General features: G+C 35.7%; 1 protein-coding gene across 9 annotated transcripts in view; it reads right to left on the bottom strand.

Moving 5' to 3' along the window:
• The window catches only part of ATF7IP (activating transcription factor 7 interacting protein), a 96,186-nt gene that overhangs the window by 10,244 nt on the left and 66,401 nt on the right, over positions 1-19,541 (bottom strand). For 7 of the 9 annotated variants that reach the window (XM_090141183.1, XM_090141149.1, XM_031600331.2 and 4 more), the window contains 3 exons: positions 5,674-5,752; positions 2,899-3,057; positions 2,211-2,396 (listed from right to left, as the gene is read on the bottom strand). In XM_090141183.1, the coding sequence (XP_089997309.1) occupies positions 2,211-2,396; positions 2,899-3,057; positions 5,674-5,752 (424 nt within the window). The remainder of the gene's footprint in view (positions 1-2,210; positions 2,397-2,898; positions 3,058-5,673; positions 5,753-19,541) is intronic. The other 2 variants (XM_090141156.1, XM_031600332.2) reach the window with 1 other exon arrangement.

Here is a 19,541-nt window from a genome sequence, read left to right as displayed (position 1 = left end):
CACCTAACTACTCGGTTAAAGTAGCAGTACAAACCTACAACTCTGCAAAACACACTGGATGAGTCAATCTTCTGAAGAAAGAGTGCAGAAATCTTACTACTTAAGCACCTGCTACTGACCCTAAAAACAATTTCAATGATAGTAAAAACCAAAACAGATCATCACCAGCATTTCTGTATTAAAAAGCCGTATAATAAGGATGGTTAAAAATCCAGAATGGGCTAAAAGATGGACACTGCTGACAGGTAAAAAAGATCAAAGAATGTAATAGCTTTTTTGCTACAATTAAGCAAAACATCTATATCTGATATGCAAATGTGAAGCCTTGAAATAATCTGTATTCCATATAAACTAATCTTCAACCTGCTCAGGCCATCTGGTGTCCTTGTCCTGTGGTACATGGAAATCACGATATTAGGGAAGAACTGTCAGTTTCTTATGTATTATTTGGCTTGTCAGGTAATGGTACTGCGTAATACTTTGACTTGAAAAGTATGCTCACGTCAATGCTTTTAACAGTAACAGAATTACAGAGAGGTCTAGGTTTGAAGGGGTGTCTGGAGATGATCTGGCCCAATCTCCAGCTGGAAGAGTGCTCTTTGATTAGGTTACTCACGGTTCTGTCAACCTGAATCTTATTTATTTTTATTGGAAATCTTTTTGAGAATTTTTGAGCAGATAATTCTATCAATGGACCAGCAGGTCACAACAACACGACAGAGAGATCTGTTGGATGATCTCACCTGAAAAACACACAAATTCCCTCTCATTAAGTTTTCCTACAGAAACATTTAAAATAGCATACTATCTATTCTAAGCTCTTCAGGAACACCTTAAGTATCTTGCATGCCTGATACAAATTTGGTACAAAGTAGAAATTGCAACTAAAATAATTAAGTGAATAGACTGTTAAGTACTCAAAATTCCTTCCAAAACAGCAGATAGACTGCACAGGTTTGATTTGCAGCTAAGGGTAACAATGACAAAAACTAAGGTGGATTGAGGTTATCCTGCCTTTTATGGTCTTTTGCCACCAAGAACAAAAGATGCAGACATACCTCTGAAAAGAAGAGTATGAACTCAAGTGTGTGTGGAGCAACAGTATCGTGAGTTTAAAAAATACAAACAAATACTCTGAAAGGAACATTTATCTCCTTACACCCTGACATTTCATACACATCGCTCAAGAACTGTCTGATCAAGTTCTGCTTAGCTAGCACTGCTGATTTTTCACAACAGAAGGCAATGCAAGTGAACCTAGTTGTAAGAGATGCTAAGAATTAAATGGTTACAAATATGCATGGATGTTCTTTTTTCTAAAAACTACTGTTTCAGAACCATAAATCTGGAGAATTTCATGGAGGCACAATCTCACACTGTTCAAGCACAGTGTTGAGTCTGACTTATACAGATGGTGTCTAAGAAAATTTACTACCTATATGCCACATAAATGTAACCTCAATCTGTACAACAGAACAGGGAAGCTTACGTTAAACCATGTTGAAAAATTGTAGGAGAGAAATTGTGGGGAGCTAAAAAAGCAGTTGAAATCCCACACTTAACAGCAAAATATAAACTACTATTTAACTTCAAGGTTTTTATTGTGAAGATAGAGTTCTTAATTCACATACTTTTCTGCTATGGGATGACACTAGTTACGCTAGCAAAGTTGAGATGAACTTGCTGACATCCCTAGACAAAGAAACACAATCATGCATCAGAAATTGATGGTGAACTTGGTGAGAAATTCTATCTGTCTAGACTTAAAATAAGAAAACTTGCTGGGCACAGTACATAAGAGATCATGACAGAATTTTAGATGGGAAATCAAACATGATTTACTACATACGCATAGATTTTAATCTTGCAAGCTTAATAACAAAATATCCTCTGGAACAGCTGTGCTCATGACATTACTTTCTAATACCTTCTGAAGCACTGGGAACGCCACCCAGAGATAGAGCGTTGGCAGAAACAGTGTGTGAAATAACTTCATTCCACTTTTTCCTCACTTACATAGTTTTAGTGTAAAATATTTCTTAATAGCTGGAAATTTTCTCAAGTCTTTAGGCTAGCAAAAAAATAACCTCTAATTTGGACTAGTATTGTAAAACAAAACAAAACAACAACACAAAACAATCCACATCCATTAAGCAGAATGTATGAAGCTCTGCTGTGCTAAAATGTGCCTGAGAGAAAGAATCCCTTACCTCCAGTCTGTGGGTTGACTGGCCTTAAACTTGGACTTGGCATGACAGCTCCTCTTACAGAATTCTGAGCTGGTGGTGCAGGAATAGTGGTATAGACCACCTGATGGTTAGTTGGGGTTCGTGGTATAGGAAGTTTTGCAGCTGTTTGAGTCACTGGTCGATGAGTTACATTCACTGTTGTCGGAGCTGGAAAAAGAGAGACAAACCAAAACCTAGAATGTAATCCCAGAACATGCAAAATAAAAGCTATCGCCACAAAATTCTATCTGCTTCTGATAGTGCAAGAAACGAGAAAATAGCATAAGCAAATGGTAATGGTAATTTTCACCTGAAACAGTAAAGATGTCAGCATATATCCAAATTCCGAACAGAAAAGATAAAAATAATATCCCAAAGAATCAGACTGAAGAAAAAGAAACAAACACAAATCCTCTATTGCTAGTAAGTCCAAATATAGGAAAAAAAGATCATAAAAAACCCAACAATTACTATATCTGATCTGTGTAAATAAAAGTAGTTCTGAGTGTAAGGATAGATGTGGAGAAGATAAAAATCACAACTGAACACAAGCAATTAAGAGTCCACAGAACTGATTGATCAGTTGTAAGATGATTCGACTGCCCAACAATTATCTACAGAAAAAAAAACCATAACAAAATAACGGATAAAATAACAAAAATGAAGTTACCTGTAGGTAATACATGTATAGTGGTCTGGGAAGGTCCACTTGTTGGCACGCCTGTTTGCTGCAGAGGGTTGGGTTGCAAGGGTGGTAGGGGGCGAGACAAAGGTTGGGCAGGGATGCTCTGTACTGTAGGAGGTGTCTGATTCTGCTTCTTGGCCTCTGCTTTAAAACAAAATAGCAATAACAATGACAACGGCAAACAGAAACTAGAACATCACAGATCTGTTCATTTCCTGTCATTCAGATTATCAAAGAATATTTTCTAGCACATTTCTTTCATCTTTTCATTCTGCAAACCAAGCTGTTAAAATTTCATTCAGTTCCTCACCTTCATCATGTCAATTGTTTTCCACCCTATACTCCATAATGTTTCATTCTATCATTAAGAAGTTTTTGTATTTCTGCATAATTTGAAAACCCAATTTTTCTCCACCGAGAAAGGAGTGGCCTAAACCTTAAAAAGGGCTAAAACATTGCTGTGTTAAACTTTTTTTTTAAGTAATAATTCTTGTCTCTTTCTGGTGCCTACACCCTTTTTTTTTGCTGACTCTTTCCTTTGTTTGATATATTAGTCACCCATTTATTTCTTTTTTGAATTTTCATACTATTTTCTTAATAAAGGAAAACAGCTTTATTATTAACAAAATTTAGAAGATTTCAAATTTTGTTTTCTCACACTGTCAACGTGACTTACCCACTGATTGGGAGAACTGAGAAATACAGCACCTGTATTTGTATTTCACTATAGCAATATTTTTACTGCTTTAGTTTTTTGTGGTATCATAAAATAATTTGAGTGCAAATCTGTATGTAAACAGAGATTTTGTCCACAAGGAGAACTGGGAAGCTGTATTTTTAAGCTAGATTAGAGTAACAGTGGGCAGATAAGGCACCACCAAAAAACTAGAAAACACAAAATTAAGAGTAAGTTTTAAGGGCAGCCATTCAGAAATGATTTGCCCTGACAAAACTGCACATGCAGCAACCACTAGTTCAGAAAAAGAGCACACAATGTAGAAATAAAAAATATTACACTCTTGACAATACATATCAGCAATATACTGAAAAACATGTTTAGAAACTATCAATCAAGTATGCTAATGAAGTTATAAGAACAGGGCTAATGGCAGTGTGGCTCAAGATGTTTATTTATTTATGAGGAAGTGGAAAGTATTTTGATGATCACACTGTCTTTAACACCAGCTACTGATAGCTTAAAGTAGCAGTACCCTTCACAAACTCTTGTATGATAAACGTAACACAATTCATGACCTCAAAAGTAATACAAAATAAATTGCAGACTTTCTGCATTGTCCCCTGTCTGTCGACTGAAGCTGAGCTACTTTGCTGAAGTCATTTGACAAAAACAATTTTCTTTCAGTGAACAAAGCAGCATATAGAAGAAGCAGTAAAGAGATCCTTGTTTTGAAAATACAAAATGAGATATTTCCTGCCGTTTCATAAAGTAACAGGTCTTGTGTTTAGTTCAATCTTCCTGTATTTCATATCGGTATGAGAGACTTCCTAGTGTCCAGCATATTCCTTGAAGAGATTACTATAGAGATGTACACACATACTCACTTTGAATACTTAAAGATTTCTACACATTATAAATGCCATTGCATCTTTTAAATGATGCATAATTTGAATGAGTGCATTCTTAGTCATGATCTAGAGAAGATGTGCTCATGATCCAACCAGTAGGAATCCAGACATACTACTACTATAAAAGGGTCATTTAGATAACAAGGACAATCTGGGCTAACATGACTTGTTTTGTTTTTATCTCACATGAAAGCAAGATCATTTGTCCCTAACAAATCAAGAGTCCTGCTGAGATTCCAGCTGTAGAAACTAGGTCAGGATTCTACCAGCCAGAAATGATGAAAGATAACCCATTTAGGTACCACTAGCAAAAGGTTATTTAGCGGTGTAAATAAAAAATCAGCAAAGAAAAACAAATATTAGGTACGCAGTAAGCACAGAATTAAGGTTAGAAGTAATGTAGGAACTGTTCCAGTGCAAAGTGAACAAAATATCATCTTCACTAAAAATGTGGAACTCGAGAGAAAGGACAATTTGATTTATGGAAATGAACATAAAATGAAAATCATCACTACTGAGGCGTAGAGCAAAACTAAAAATCTAAACCACAACATGGAAAAGAAGAGGGGCTAATTTCTATGCAAAAATGGGCTTGTAACACTGCAGTGAGAGCAATGAGATGCAACCACACTGTCAAAGAACGTAAAAGCACAACTATATTTACTCTAATGTTTGCACACAGACGCAAAGCAGAGAAAGATCAGATCTTCATTTGGTATTTACACAAAGTTGTTTATTTAGGAGGAAAAACAGGATTAGAAGCTCTGACAACCTAATGCCTGAATACCAACTGTAGAAAGTAGAAAGGTCTTTAATTATTCAGTCAACAAAGACAAAATCTGTCTAGAGGAAGTTGCAAAAGTGTAATAAATAAAATGTAATAAAGAATTTAAACTTCTCAAATTACTTTAGATTATTTATTTCTTACAGATTTAAACACAGAAAGCATCTCTTAGATTTAAGGAAAAAGGAAAAACCTTAAAGACGACATTTTATACTAAGCTGAACTCCTTTTATTTAAGGCCTATCAGAATTCTCTAGTAACCGCCCTGCTTTACAGGAACAGCAGGGAATAAAAAACACTGAACTGAAACTCCTTTCTATCATTCAAGGGCATGAAATAATACTTGCAGCTCAACTGCCCCAGCTGTTAGGAAAATCTTTTACGCTTACCTTGAGAAGAGACATCATCCTCATCATCCAGTGTAAGGTCAATGACACCTCCTGAATCGCTTCCTGTGACCTTCCCGCTCTGAAAGACAAAACTCCTTCATTTTGCAAAAGCAAATCCAGGGAACACAGATGGAAAAGGGATATGAACTGAACACTGATTAAGTGAGGTCTCAGAACTGAAGCACTTATTATAAAGAAACTGATACACTGAGCAGTAGGAGGAGATTTCAAACAAACTTATCTGGACTTGGAAAAACAGGCAAAAACCAAATGTATGGATTTCAGTATCGAATACTGAACTATCTCTTAACTTAATGACCAGTAGTATATTGTTATTTTACAGGTAAATACATTAACAAAATGGTATTATTGAGTATCTTTCAATTATGACTCTTTTAATATTTTAATCCAATTGTGATCTGTGCTTTCATTTATGGTAGAATAATCTTTTGACACAATAATCACTGGAACAATGTACGACAATGTATTACTCATCTTGAGATAGTTCAGCCTGCATGCCTACATTGACACTGACTTCAGAGTACGAAAACCTCTTATGCAAACCGTATGCTAATAAAACAGGTAATCAAAAGCCATCAGAAAATTCCAATAGTTTCCAGCTTTTAACTTCTTTAAAGTATTTTATCCATCATCACAAATTTCAATATTCTGTCATCCTACATATAAAACTATTTGTGTCTAACTCTTCAGAGAATATCTGAAGTAATTTCTGAAGGCTAAATGTTATAAAAATCCAGTGGGCCATCAAACAAGATTTATCTTCTGGATCAACAGATCCTTCGACTGTTTATACTGCTTAGGAACCACCAAACTTTTTATTAAGCTGATGGAATAAATAATGGAAGAAAAATCCTAGGTTTGTCTGGGTTTTTAAAAAAGCTTTCTAGAACAGATGTGGAATGACATGAATATCTGATTTCTTAAACTTGAAATAGAATTTGGTTTTGTAGAAGAGATGATCATTTGTTGTTGGACTGAACTGTTATTGATTTATGGATTGCAGTAAAGCAGATTCCTTGGAAAAAACAAGGGGTTAGGAAAACAATTACTAAAATCACTGAATAATTAATATGAAAAATAGTGTAAGTTATCAGCCACACACAGCCAGCACGATAAAGTCTAAGAAGATTCAGATGTTACTGTGTGGTCTAATAGGGACAGATGCAAAAAGCCCATGGATTGAGATCATCTGCTCTATGAACTTTATTTAGCATAAAGTGAAGAATGAAGTCTTAAAGACAATTCTCATACTGGTAAAGCTTTGAGGAGGGAGAAAAGAAGTATCACTAAGTACAAATGAAAGCAGTCTCTAAATTACTGGTCATTGGATTTGGAGGGCCTGACATGAATGATCATTATGCATTTAGATTATAATAAGATTTCTGCTGAAGTTCTGATGCTTCCATTGATGAAATTCTGCTAATAACTTGGACGATATAAAACATGAAGAACAGTGAAGTACTTAGGTTCCAAGATGACATAAGCGACTTCTGCAGGGATTCTGTCTTTGCTCTACAAGAGAAACACCTTTCAGATCTATTCATGGAATTCTTCTTTTGAGAGATTTCTATTTCAAAGACCTTCCAGCTTCAGTTTTCTTCATGTGATGACCTGATTTAACTACTTGAAGCTTAGGATAAATGTCACATTCAAATAACCAATAGCTTCTTGATTAGCATAAAATCAAGAGGAATTTCATTTCAACTTGATAATCTTCCTAGTCAGTGATGTGATTTTAAATGATGGTTTTCTTTGGTAGGAGAAAGCAGACTGAAAAAGGAGGGAGATCTATGAGGAACTGGAGAAAAAGAAACTAACACTAAACAATTCATTCTTCCCCCACCACAGAATCTATTTGTCTGAAATAATTTCCTTCAATTCTTCTTCCACAAAGAAATTCAAATTCCTGGAGAAAAATACTCTTTATGAAACTGTTTTGAAGCCCTATTTATCCGTGTCAGCTGAGAAAGTTCTTTGAATTTCCAATATTACATGAAACTTCGATTTTGATATGTCTGGGAGGCCCAGAACGTCGAGTTATGCAATGCTAAACAAATAATCCAATCAGCCAATTATGTATCAAGAATGCAGTTTTCAGAAGAAAAGACCTTTGAGTTAACCACACTATTCAAGTTTTTCTACAGAACCATCCTGGCAGAAATCTCCTCAGTAAGAAATATCTTGAAGTTGTTACATTTCCTTCTACAACCTGTACAACCTGTGGACCTAAAGGGCAGTTTTGAATGGTGCTCTCTTATACAACCCCCAGTTCCACTTCCAGAGCACACACTCCAGATAAAACAAGAGGAAGTTGCAGTCCACATACAGCACACTATGAAGTCTTCACTCCTCAGAGCTAGATTCCTCTAATTCACTTGCCATACATCTTCTGTGAATGAAATTTAGGACTATGGGAAAATTATAAGGTAACCTGAAATGCCGAAAATGATGCATTGTTGTGTCACCTAACAAAAGTATGTAGAAGGGTATGGGGTTGTCAGGGTTTTCCTTTACAGAATAGACTGCTGATTATGCCTGTCATAAAGGTCAGAATTCTGGCTATTCAAAGTATCAGTCAACATTTAAGAGGAGGAGCAGGCACCATTTCTACATTCCGTAGGATTCACATAGTTTTCAGATTCTTGTAGATCTCTCAAATCCAGGAAAGAGAACAGCAAGAGATTTAGGAAGAATGGGGAATTAGGGTTTGAAAGACTAGTTTACATTTCCTCATAGGGAAGTTAAACATCTCCATGACCAGACAGAGTTATTGTTTATTAGGTGTTTCTAGAGTGCTGTTGCTTATCACATGAATGATTAAGACCTATGAATGGAACCACTTGGAATCATCCCTGCCAGAAGTAATAATGTCCTGTGTCCAACTACCAAAAAGGTACCAATTTTGAATATCATGACTCTTTTAGTCAGAAATTATCTCAGGAATTTTTTATATATATTTTTTTCCTACAAGGACTTGCAAAAGCTCTATTTTATAATAGAACCACATCTGAAGAAAGGCTAGAAACAAAACTGCTCCTACTCCTGCAAAATGAAGGGAAGGGGATTCTGAGGAAGGGACTGCCTTGTTGTACATGAGAAAAGGAGAGTTGTACAAGCCACTCAGAGCAAAACCATGAACCAGCTTAATAAGGTTTGTGGCACTCGTGAAGTGAAAGGAAGTGTAACAATGGACTTCCAAACATTTACGAACCACCTTCTCATTTAGGTAAAAATCAGAAATAAGAAAATAAGTTTTTCATCTCCTAATATTATACTTCAGCAAGCACTGAGGCAGAAACTAGTAACACAGAAAAGTTTTTTGATCTGCTGTGACTTTTCAGCTTTTTCCAAACAGGAATATCAAGAATTCCTGAACATACTCCATCTGATCTCAATAGAAGAACAAGATGATTCAACTATGACACCTTTTCCCTTAGGACAACCACACTAGTGAAACAGTTCAAAGCATTTCACGAGAACCCAAAACGTATGCATTGTGCCTTATTTCACATTTTGCCTAGCAAGCCTGAGTAATAGAAGAGTCAGTGGCCTAGAATAAACTGGAACTGAAACTAAATAACTGAGGTAAGATGAAGTGATCCGTATCTACTTGGAACATGTCAGTAAAACTAACAATTTTATTTTATTAAAGCAAACAAAACCAAAACCTCTGAAACCACATTTTCTTATTTGTCAGAACTAGAGCATTAGTCTCCCAAGTGACAGAAATCAGCCTCGCAGAAATCTGTTTACAACAGTACCTGTGTAGTTTCCAGAAATTATGACATAGGAAGTTTATACTGAGGTTTAAAATAAACTTAAATTGCTATACTGCCTTTTCCATCATCTGTACTAGTTTATGCATGTTAACACATATGCCATTCATCTGTGAATAAGAGGAAGTGCTCCAAAAAGCTGTTATTTACACATCTGTTCTGGACCTGTTTTATCCAGAGCTGACAAGACAAGCACAAATGGGCAAGAGCGAGACCTGAACATCTAGTTAACTACAACTGCATCTCACCTGTCTTAGTTTTAATCTTTTTCTGCTCACATATATCAGCTGGGAGTGTAGCAATTTTACACAAAGCAATTTAACATCATATACTTCAAGAAAGTAAGTGTTAATTCTATGTGCTTGCTGTCAGAACACCAAAGACCTGCAAGACCTGCACTGACCAAGTTCCCATCTAAGTTTCCAGTGGCAACAAAACAGGAACATAAATTTAATAAAACGTAGAAGAATAGTTGATAGAAGTAAGTGGGTGTTTGCAGGCAACACATTAAACAATTAAGCCTGAAAAAACAATTAGTCAAAGAAATTTGTTGGCACTCATATGTTTCAAAGGTGCAAATATGGTTTTCAAACTTTGAATAAAAATATAAACTAACTAATAATAGCACTTGCGTCTACTTAAAATCAGATTTTGTATGACCTGTAACAAATCTGCATCAAGCATTTGTTTTCCGATTACATCTGAAATACTTCTTATACACTTATTTCTGCAGCTATCTTTCTGCAATTACTAAAATATGGAACTCATTCTAAAAAAGTAACTAGAAAGTGAACAGAATTTTCATTTAAAACATATTCTTCAACGATTTATTTTTTGGGGGAGAAGAGGTGAGGAAATCCTACTATCAAATGTCAGATTTCACAGATAAATGTGACAAAAATTTAGAAAGACAACAAGAAAAATACAAGACTTAATCTCTTACTGACTTTGTAATTTTAATATAGTCACATCTTTATTCTTCATCTGTCACTGAACTTTCATTTGCAACTGTTTTGCATAAAAGCAATGTATCCTCTAATTGAATACTTCATAGATCAGTACAATGTAGATCTGTCTAAGAATATTCATGCAAATTAACGTATGTTGGAGTTCAAAAGCAAAACACAAAGTGAAATGAATGAAGAAGGGTTGCAAGGTATGATTAAGAGCAGAAACAAAGGTGAAAAAAGAAAGCAGAAAGAAGAAAAAAGACAGGAAATGAGGATTACAAGCCAAGGAGCAGCTAAGCATGAACCATTTCAAATACTAAACTGCGTGAGTCTTCTGTAATGACTATTCAATGTTGTGCATTTTTCCTCAAAAAGATAGCCAAGCGTATCTTGACAAGTGTGCTCTTCAAAGAGTATCTTTCAAATTCCACATCCTCTGCTGTGGTTTCTTCAATTATTAGACAGTATTATGTCTACACCAACATTTAACAATATGGAATTGGTTGTATGTCAAATAATCTACCCAAGCATTTTCCTTGGCAGGTATGGAGGATAATTATTTTAATACTGAGCAGCTCTTTCATATAATTTGGGAAACCAAAAGCAAAAGCGTAAATTTTCTTTCAAATATCTGAGTTAAACCTTTTACATCCTGAATCAGAGGTTGTCATACCTCTCAACACTGCTTGACAAAGTAATCGGAAAAGGGGGACAAGCCTTCAACCTATGGAGGTGACCTTTGTCAGCCATGAAAGATATCTTTTTAAGAAAGATCTGGTATGTTACCTGGGCAAGTGGACCAGCATGGAGAAAAGAAGTAACCCAAGAGTATTAGTTGTGCTGGAGGTGAGCTATACTGTTAACCTAGACAATGAACAGTTACACCAAGATCTAGATGACATTAAGCACTCACGACTAATGTGGCAGAAATGTGTACAGAGTGCACCATCACCACATGCCAACACACTGGCAGTATTGACCTGGAAAGACGACAGAAAGCCAAAAACCGATGAAGTGGCCAGCCTACTCTGACAACATAAAGAAAATTTGTCTTCTTCCTAGGGGCAAGTGTTTCAGTTGTGAAGAAACTGTCCCAGGAGTGCAGGCAATTCAGACATTATGTCCTACTCCCCACCTGTATGGACTAGTGTCTCTGCTATTAGAAGTAAGCGTTCTGCTCGAGGGGGAAATACAGTATATACTCACCATGTGCCACTCTGTGGTTTTATCTTTGTGACCATGGAGAGGATATAAGTAAGAGGAATGGAAAATCCACTTTGACCCTAGAGGCATGGGTATGTGAGTTGCAAGTAAAACAACTGAAAAAGGCTGCTCTTCCAGGAAAATGGCCACTCCAGTTTCCAGCAGGCAGTTTCTCAGACAGAGAAGATGGTCTGATCTCATTCCGGAGCTCAATAATGAGCCTTTAAGTTTGCAATCACAAGAAGTGAGTAACAAAATAACCAGAACAAGAGGGGCCCTGCCTCCAGACAGGTGGAGAAAAGGGACAATTTGGTTTATCAGACTGGATTTGATGGTCTGGCATATCAGAACTGCAGATGCTGGTGCACAGCATCCCTTAATGCCATCAAGGAGCAGAATATAAAGGAGGAGAATCCATATGTATTTCTGGAGTGACAGGCACATCCCAGAAGCCAACTGCTGGAAGACCAAATTAGCCTCATTGGGAATGAATGGCAAAAGCCCCCAACTGTGACTGGCCCAGAGGACATGTGCATCCTTGGTATAGATAATCTATAAAGGTAATTCAAGGACCCAAATGAATAACGGTGGGCTTTCGGCATAGCTGTCTCGGAGACAGAGAACACGAAACAGCTGTCTGGCTTGCCTGGTCTCTCAGAGGACCCTTCTGTTGTGGGGTTGCTAAGAGTAGAAGAGCACCAGGTGGCAATCAATACCACAGCAGTCACCAGTGGCAATATGGCACTAATCATTACTCTGATTCCCATCCATAAGCTACTATATCAACTAAAACCAAGGAGTAATCAGCAAGACTTACTCACCCCCTAATGGCACATATAGCCAGAGCAAAAGTCTAATGGAGAAGTGGAGGCTAACAGTTGGACTATCGCAGCCCAAATGAAGTCACACCACTGCTGAGTGCTGCCATGCTTGACATGCCAGAGCTTCAATACAACTGGAATGAAAAGCAGCTAAGTGGTATGCCACAACTGATAACACCAATGCATTTTTCTCAGTTCCTCTGGCAACAGAGTGCAGGCCACACTACATACTACATACATACAGTCATCACTGTGATTTTTTTTTCTTTTTCTTTTTTTACTTTTCTGCCTTAAAAGAGTTTTTATTTCAACCCATTAGATCTATTTTATTTTTTCCCCCAGTTCTCTCCCCCATCCCACTTCAGGGAGAGTGAGCAAAAGGCTATGGGGTGCTTAGCTGCCTGTTGGGTTAAATCACGAGAGGAAAAAAAAAGTTACTCCATTTCCACAAAAAAGACAAATACAAGAAAGGAGCCTGAATTGAAAGGCCAAAGACCAAAGCACATATGGCAGATGATGTTGAGAAAATAATGGAACATTTTCTATCATAACTACAATCATAAAATTTAACCAAAATAGAAGTGGTTAGAACATCACAGTATACATGTAAATAGCAAACTACTAACAAAGCTGGGGAAGAGATCTCTGAACAGAAAATCTCTAAACAAAAAATGTTATCTGTTACATCATTTTACATAACACCACACATACAAAGGCAAACGTGCACATAGCAAAATGTGGATTCTGGTACTCTGAATATGAACTTCTCTATTCAAATACAGTATATATGTGATTTTTTAAAAAAATTTTGATATTATATAATGCCATGGGTCAATTCATCACACTGAAATAACAATGCTGTATATTGTAATGCCACCTGCTTTTCGTAAAGGAACATTTCAGCAAGCAAAAGTGAAAAATTGAAAAAAAAAATCAAACAACAAAAATTAACTCTAGGATAGTAAAACTCAAAATCCTGAAGAATATTTGTAGCACACTGACAAAGCACAGAAAATTTTATCATTAATACTTTCTAGATCAACAAAACTGAAAAAAATTCTGGGGGTCATAAAACTGATGTATCATGAACCATCACACCACCATAGTTGTACACGACGCACCAAGGCATTATATAATAGCAAAATTGATTTGAAATTATGGAAAGTGATGTTAAAAATACGTTCCGGAAATAGCATGTGTGTACTGGTGATACCAAGTTCGTATGATAAAAACAAAGCCCACATCCATGTACAAACCCACAGATTTCAAACACAGGCTAAGTAGCTATGGAAAACATTTTTTTAGTACATTCATGAGTATAATTCTGTTACAGACCGCTTCAAACTTCTCACCCCTTAACACTTATCAATTCCAATATAGTAGCTCTCACAGCATTAAAATAATTAAGCAATCCTCGCAAAGCTGTCATGAAAATTTATTTGTCCGATGCATTTGTCATCTCTTACCACAGTATAAATGATAATGCAATAAGCTAAGTTTACCTAGTTTGTATTTTGCACAAACAAAATTTCACAGGGCTGCAATACTTGTTTTGATAGTATGCGGTTGCTTAATTGCGTATAACTCAAACACTCTCAGCAGACATTTTACATATTGCATTTACCAGACCATTCTGCTTACCCTAATTCAGTATCGTGCAATGCCTTCTACAGCATAACAAATCAAAAATGCAAAAACTGAGGAATCTGTCTTAGTAACCTTTATATGTTATATACTCTCTCATTTCTTTGTTGCAAAGATCAGACATCAGCTCTGCTATGCCCATCAATAAGAAACATAAATCAGGAAACATAACTAAAACACTCTTTGGTAGAAAGATTTTTTAGTGGTTATCGTAATTCCAAAATAAAGACTATAAAGGACCATTTGACGTAATGCTTAAAGCATCCGTGTACTGCTGTGATTTCTTCTTTAATCAAACAGTTAAAGGGTATACAGTAAACATACACTCGCACACGTCTCTTTACTGGCTCTTACTCTCTTAAGGTGAAACATCTACCCTCTTTCCCCAAAGCCCACTGAAAGTTTCAAAACAGTATCATGTGGGATGGCCACCTTGGACAGCAATCATATTACTAATCATTAAATGTATTTTAATTATAGCATGTTTCAGTTTAATAAAACTTTTTATAGCTATTACTCGTGCACGGTGCAATGACACCAACAGTTTTAATGTTTCAATAAACCTCTTGATTTTTTTGGCCCAAACTGACAAATTGGAGCCTGTAAAACACAACTACAATTCCTTACTGAAAGCTGTTCTCAGCAGTTCGGGGTTGTTTTAAATAACACAGGTACAATGTCACATTACTTCTGTAATAATGAATTTTAAAAATCATCTGAAAAATTCCCAAGAGGACATCATATAGCTGAACTGAATGGCTGTTTTAAGGAAAAAAAAAATAATCTAGCTAATTCATTCTTGTGTGACCTTTAAACTTCTAACATCTTAAGAATTTAGAGTTCAAATTAGTCTCAGGTAAAGGTTCCACCTTATAGATGAGAGCTAGTTGCATTTTAAATAGCAGAAACATCACTGTACGTTCAGAGACAAAAATCAAGTATCCCATTTTACATATATAATCACACATTTATTTTCAGTGACCAAATTATGAAACGCATTTTCGTCAATAATGGTTCAACAACATAGAATTAATAGCTGCTAACTTTTAAGCTGATATGTCCCCTTTTTCACATTGTTTCCCAAGACATTCACAAAGTTTGTTACACATTGCAAATAAAGGGGAAAAAAAAGTTAGAAATGCACTTTAGTAGCATTTTACCAGATACATTTCCAATAGTCACAGAAATATGTTCAACTGTAGAGAACCAAACAAATCAAGGTATGTCACAAACATTGGAAGATGGATTGGACTTTTTGGATTTTTTATTTAAAATAATGCTAGCTGAAAAGGTGAAATGCACAGATTAAATTTAAACTGAAAAAAGATGTACTCCACAAAAGGATAAAGTGCACCCAGAGCGTGGAGCAGGGAAGAAAAGACTATTTGCCCAACTTGGTGATTTAATAAATATAACTTAGAAAGACTGATTCTATGTTCACATTTTTAACATACCCAACATCATTCAAGTTTACTCACTGTTATGTTATATCACGATGTTAATAAGTACTTTAATAGATTCCTTCAGTATGCTGTGCTATATTATATATTATATAGAACATTTTTAATTCCTGTATCTATAATCGGGATTCATAATAAAATACTTTAAAACTATTATAAAGATTTGTTGTATAATTAAAAATCCTTTTGCCCCTAAGAACAACGTGTACTGTAATAAATTAAAAGTGCTTGGCATGTCTTCAGAAATACAATCCTATGACCTGAGGCACTGGAATGGCCTTTGGCAAAATGACTGGGACCGAGTTGCAACTTTTCTATTTCTTTGTAAACAGGAAAAAGTTGGAAGTTCAGAGACTACCACAAACACAGTAAGATGCCCCCTCTCCTACATCACTGCAGCCATTCCTTTTGGAGCAATAAGCAGAGGAAAGCTGAAAAGGGAGAAGTAGTAGCACAGCAAAACTATACATCCAAGCTGCTTCCTGCTAACTCTTGACTATACTAATCCAGGCAGTATGTAATTATCAAAATCTTGCAGTTCAGGACTGTCTTCAAATATCTGACATTCTAAACAACTGAGCTCTTCAGAGGGCTCTTCAGAGGTGTGGACACAGGAAAAGTGCATATAGTGAGGAATATCTACCTTTTACAATCTCCCACATTGCAGATCACAATATCTTAAAGCAGGGATGAATTACTTACACAACAGTGAAAGAAAAAAAAACAACACAACACACTGTAAGATACTGCACTAACATAATAAAATAAAAATACTTAAACAACAGAAATTTCCAAACTTGCAAAAAAACCCACACAGAAGTTCTACATTCCCAGTACATGTACTGAAGCTTCACTATAAAAATGAGATGTAAAACTAAAATATTTATGAAATGTCACAGTCATTTCCCACTTTTTTCAGAATCAGCTTTAATGTGGAAAATGGAACTTAATCAGTGACATAGCAGCTCTTGTTGAAAATACGAACTTAGCTGACTTCGTTAAGGCTTAGTTTTTCTGCAACTGAAATGAAAAATGAATTTTATGAGAAAATCTAATTAGAAAAGTCAGGAATGACAGATGATACAGTTATTTCAATGTATATTTGCTATATGCTGTTTTTTTTAACTGAAATGTAAATGATGAGCCAATGGTGTCTTACAAATAATGATAAACATATATAGTGGAAAGGAAAAAAAAACCTCATGCTGTGATTCTCTGCTGCCACTGCCACTGAGGAGTCCAATTCATGTCAATTTTTTGAACAGATTTCATGATCACAGTTCACAGTCTGTTCTATAATAAATGGGATTTATTTGATATTTTCTCAGAGGAAAAGGAAAGACTTCTTTCCCCAAACTACTACACACATAACCAAAGCTGAATTTACAGAAGCAATCAAATACACGTTCTGTTTGCCTACTTCAGCTTTTGTAGAGAGGAAACACATGCAGGAAAATCAATATAAAACTTTGGGTGGGAGGAGAAACAGGGAAGATTTTAAATCGTAGAAGGCTAGAAATGTACTCTATTAGTTATAACTAACTCTATTAATCTTTCCACTAACATTTAACACCATCTCCAGCTCTTTTAAAGCGATACTACTTCTAGCCCAAGCCAAGAGCGCATGTAGTAATACTGCAGTTAGTAGCAGCTTAGAAGTACCAGGTTGAAAATGAAGACTTAGAACACAGTTGGTGTCAATAAAATTAGAATTTAACAAATGAGAAATTAAAAATATCTAATTAGCAGTCAAAATAAAAGTCAAATTAGAAGTTAAATTTTTTAAAAAATCAGACATGCTCAGCTTAGCCACAAGAGTCCATTTTCTTTTTTCAATTTATATCACCATCTAGATTTTTGTTGAGAAATCAAACTATTAGCAATATGCTGCTATAGTAAATTACACAGATGCAGTTAGGACCAGAGCAGGGTATGTGGCTGGTATGACCACAGTATGCAGCAAGAATGAACAAAAAAGAACGAACTCCTGTCAGTGTTCTCTTGTTTCCACCAGAACAAGGAATTATCAGAGACAACAACAGGAAATGGGGGCAGAAGGTGTAAAAAACCAACACATATCCATCTTGGTGAACATTTAGAGCAAGACTCTTTGAACAAGAAATGAAACTGGCAAACAGTTTATCTGAATTATGAATTCTATAAAGACAAAGTTTGGAAATTTGCTATGCTAAAAAATCCTAAAATAAGATACTGCCACCTGCTTTTGTGTATTTTTTTCCCCTAATTTTTATGTATGTCCACTAGAAAGGCTTTTCTATTTGTTATTTCCATTTGATTTACTTTAGATTTGATAAAATGATAATCCTGGATCTGTGATTTCCTATAGCCAAAAAAGTCCTAAGTTAATGCTACAACTAAGTCAATATAGGACTGTATGGCAGAAGTAATTTTTCTATTAAAGACTGTATCTCACCAACTTGTTTGATCTTTATACTATGAAAAGTGACAAAAGTGACTATAAACAGTATATAAGATACATATAGCGATTTTGAAATCTCTTAAATCATTAACACAACCCATCAGAAAATAGAACATTCTATGTTGGACTACACTAAAGAAAAGTGGAGTAGTAAAGACAATTAACGTAACTCAGACTTGAAAATGTAATCATCATCAGCCATAATAAGAACTCCAAAGATCAGGCATCAAGTCACACAGTCATAGAACCGCCTGAGCTGGAAAAGACTTCTAAAGGTCACCTAGTCCAAATCCCCTGCAATGAACTGGGAATTTACAGCTGGATCAGGTTGCTCTGAGCTCCTCCAGCCTGACCTTGAATGTTTCCAGTGGTAACACTTCAACTCTAATTACATTTAAACAACAGATCTGCTCTCAATTCTATTGAGAACATTTTCCTCATTTCATGAACAACTGAAGACACAGAAATTTTTGCACCATTTGTTTCAAATAGTGTCTTTGGAGACGGGAGTGACTGAAATCTTAGTCAAAAACACGAAAGAGGAAAATGAAAGACCTGCAACAGAAATCTGTAGTTCGTGGATTAAATTAATTTAAAAGTATGTACAAAAAAAAAAAAAAAAAAGCAACCAAAAGCAAAAGCAAAAGCAAAACAATAAAAACAAGAAGCCACACAGCATAATCCTTTGGCAAGTAACAATCACTGGTAACAAGACTGGAACAAAGAATGTGACATTGATCAGGCAATTCCAGCTGTTTTCATGCATATGTATGTATTTGAACTGCAAGTGTCTGTTTCATTCAGCTTGTACTTTGCTCTGAGATCCTCAGCAATCAAGTATTTGTTTAGTAAGATGCTACAGTAGCACCAGCAGTCACAGAGTGGTGTAATAAATACACTTTTCACAAAATATAGAAGCCATGCACTTAGTGTAGAAAGCATAGCTCTGCAGTTAAGGGGAAATCAGTATCCCCCCATATTTACTTTATTTTTTAAAATTTAAATAATTCAGCTCAGTCATTTAGAGTCCCAGTTGCGAATGAAAGTCACAGAAACTGCAAGACCTGCACTAAATTTCTGTTCCATAGCTCACTTCAAGACTGTGAACAAGATACTTCTTGCTCAACTACATCATAAGAAATTTCCTTAGTAAACCAATTGATAAAACAAATTTGATATTTTTTCTTCCATTTTAGTGATTTACTTGAAATCAGTTCTGTTACAAAAAGCATCAAGATGTTCGTTCTTGTTTTATCAAGTGCTTTATGAAGGTTAATTACAACAGCCTTGGAGAGGACTGGCAGTTGGGCTCACACTGGCTACGTTCTTGGGGAGAAACACACTGGAAGAACTGCAATTCAAAAGGATCAATAGGGCTCTTAGATTTGAGAGCAGTATGTCCCTCAGGGACTAAAGTCACAAAACAAGTGCCAGATGGCATGCTAGACTTCTTAGGAAATAAGATTTTGCTTTCTTTTACAACAATATGGTTTCTAGAAGAGATGGAGATACCAGATAATGATTCTTTTATGATTTGGAATCTTGCTATATAC

The sequence above is a fragment of the Phasianus colchicus genome, chromosome 1 (genome assembly GCF_987193195.1).
Source record: "Phasianus colchicus chromosome 1, bPhaCol1.hap1.1, whole genome shotgun sequence".
NCBI lineage: Eukaryota > Metazoa > Chordata > Aves > Galliformes > Phasianidae > Phasianus > Phasianus colchicus.
Note: the sequence above shows the minus strand (reverse complement) of the source record. Positions and strands in the feature narration are given on the sequence as shown.